General features: G+C 40.9%; 1 protein-coding gene across 1 annotated transcript; it reads right to left on the bottom strand.

Annotated features, from left to right (window-relative positions):
• Positions 1-268: 268 nt before the first annotated feature.
• Positions 269-1833, bottom strand: LOC147444992 (17.6 kDa class I heat shock protein-like). Its single transcript, XM_086527981.1, has 2 exons — positions 1661-1833; positions 269-962 (listed from the first exon to the last, which is right to left on the bottom strand). The coding sequence occupies exons 1-2, from the start codon at positions 1761-1763 to the stop codon at positions 691-693; spliced, it is 375 nt and encodes a 124-aa protein (XP_086384107.1). The 5' UTR covers positions 1764-1833; the 3' UTR covers positions 269-690.
• Positions 1834-2095: the final 262 nt, after the last annotated feature.

Here is a 2095-nt window from a genome sequence, read left to right as displayed (position 1 = left end):
TGCCCCATGGCGAGCTTGAATCACACTATCTATCCCTCTCTCTACATTGCCTATCCTTGGGAAATGTTACTAGGAACGAATGTGGTGAGAATCCTCTTATAAAAGTGTGAATACCCGATCTACTGGTAGGGAAGAAAGGGAGGGGGATACACATGATTTAAAAAAAGAAAAGAATGTTTAAGGCCACCATGCAAATCATCAAAGGCTTGTAGCCTAGTGCGTTAGCTTGACCTTATTCGTTCAACGTGATGGGTTCAAATTCTAGTAATGAAGATTGAAATTAAAGGTTGCCTCTGAAATGGAGATTGGGTCGAGATTTTGAAGCATCTTGTGAAGATTCCGCATAATGAGAGTTGAAGTAGGTAGTAGTAGGGGAACAAGAGCATGGCTTGGCATGGAATAGAGTTTCACGTATTGAATAGGCATCATTTCAAGCTCAAAGCGCAAATAGGACCTGACAGGGTAATATTCATGTGATCATGTCAATGCCTCAACCAATATTATAGTGGCCTTCAAGCTCAAAACGCAAATAGCCTAGGACCTTACCGGGGTAAATATTCATGTGATCATGTCAATGCCTCAACCAATACTATAGGCCTAGTGGCTTTTATAATACTTAGCTTGGCTTGAATATGGCAAGTGAAATCATGAAGCCAAAAATTTGTTGACCGGCTTGGGAACAAGTTATGCTTAGAGTTGGCTTACATATATGGGAATAGAACACACATAAGGCACCTTTAGTTTAGGAATGGTAATGGTGAGAACTCCATTCTCGTCATAAGCCTTCACTTCTTCTTCGAGAACATTGTCTGGGAGTCTATACTGGCGAAGAAAAGCACCACGTGGCCTCTCTAAAACATGTACCACGGCTTCATGAGTAGCCACACTACCTGTATGGACACCGACAATTTGTAGAATATTTTGGGCCAGTACTTGCAAGCTCAAATCCTCCTTTGTTAACCCTACAAAACAGTTCCACAAACATCTCAAATGATCAAATTGACAAACACAGTTAGCCTCCACAAGATGGCAACTTGGCATGTAGTGAGGCCACATGCAAATGACATTGCCTCAAATTACAACCATAAGAGGCTAATTTTTAGAGTATTTTGAGCGATTATGTCCCATGGATCGAGCACATTCAAGGTTCCAATGATGTCAGCAACCTAGGAGGTATTCTGAGACTGCAATAAGCTATGAAATGTCAGGCTTGTCCATTGGCGCTCTCTTAGCCCAAAAATAAACAAAAACAACACAAAATTTCACACATAAGTTACTAGCACCATGTATAAGCTCTTTCTATCCAACATCCATTTCCCCACACGCATACACATCAAGATAGGTCAACACTACCAAATATCGCGAGAATGCCAATTTTGCCTACAAGACAATTTTACAAGACTATCTAGGCTAAATACCAATATTGGGGATAATTTCAAGATCACAAGCATAGACTTTATCCACAACCTCCACTTCATACTGTGTGTGTGTGTGTGTGTGTGTGAGAGAGAGAGAGAGAGAGAGAGAGAGAGAGAGAGAGAGAGAGAGAGAGAGAGAATATCTAAAGAAAAGCCAAATTGGCCTATGAGACAAATTTAGGTATACAAGGATGCCCATGACAAAGAAGAAAAGGAGAGCCCAAGAAAGGACCACTATCTACCTGGGATATCGACCTGGAGAACGTGTCCCTCGTTGTCCTCAAACCAGTCCACATTGAGCTCACCGATGCTTGCAATGGGCACAAAGAAAGAATACATGGCCATGTCCAAGCTCTCACCACTCGTCCAAAAATTTTGATTTTGAAAATCTCCTCTTACATATCCGGTTATCTCTTTGGCATTTATAGTCCAAAGGAGCTCACCTTCAGTTCTTCTCTTGTCGCAAACATAAATAGCTTTGCATTCATTTCACTCAACAATAGAAAATAGTCTCAACAATAGAAAATGGCAGGCTTGCTTGGAATCAAATGCCATGTAGGTAGCACTTTCTACTTTTGTGTACATAAAGTGGTTACAAAGTAGAGTTTCCTGATACAGCTGGCCTCTTTCTCTTGATCATCATTGTAAAGCCAAGCTATAGTAGATTTTTCTAGTAC

This window comes from Adiantum capillus-veneris, chromosome 13, assembly GCF_014529385.1.
Source record: "Adiantum capillus-veneris isolate H3 chromosome 13, ASM1452938v2, whole genome shotgun sequence".
NCBI lineage: Eukaryota > Viridiplantae > Streptophyta > Polypodiopsida > Polypodiales > Pteridaceae > Adiantum > Adiantum capillus-veneris.
Note: the sequence above shows the minus strand (reverse complement) of the source record. Positions and strands in the feature narration are given on the sequence as shown.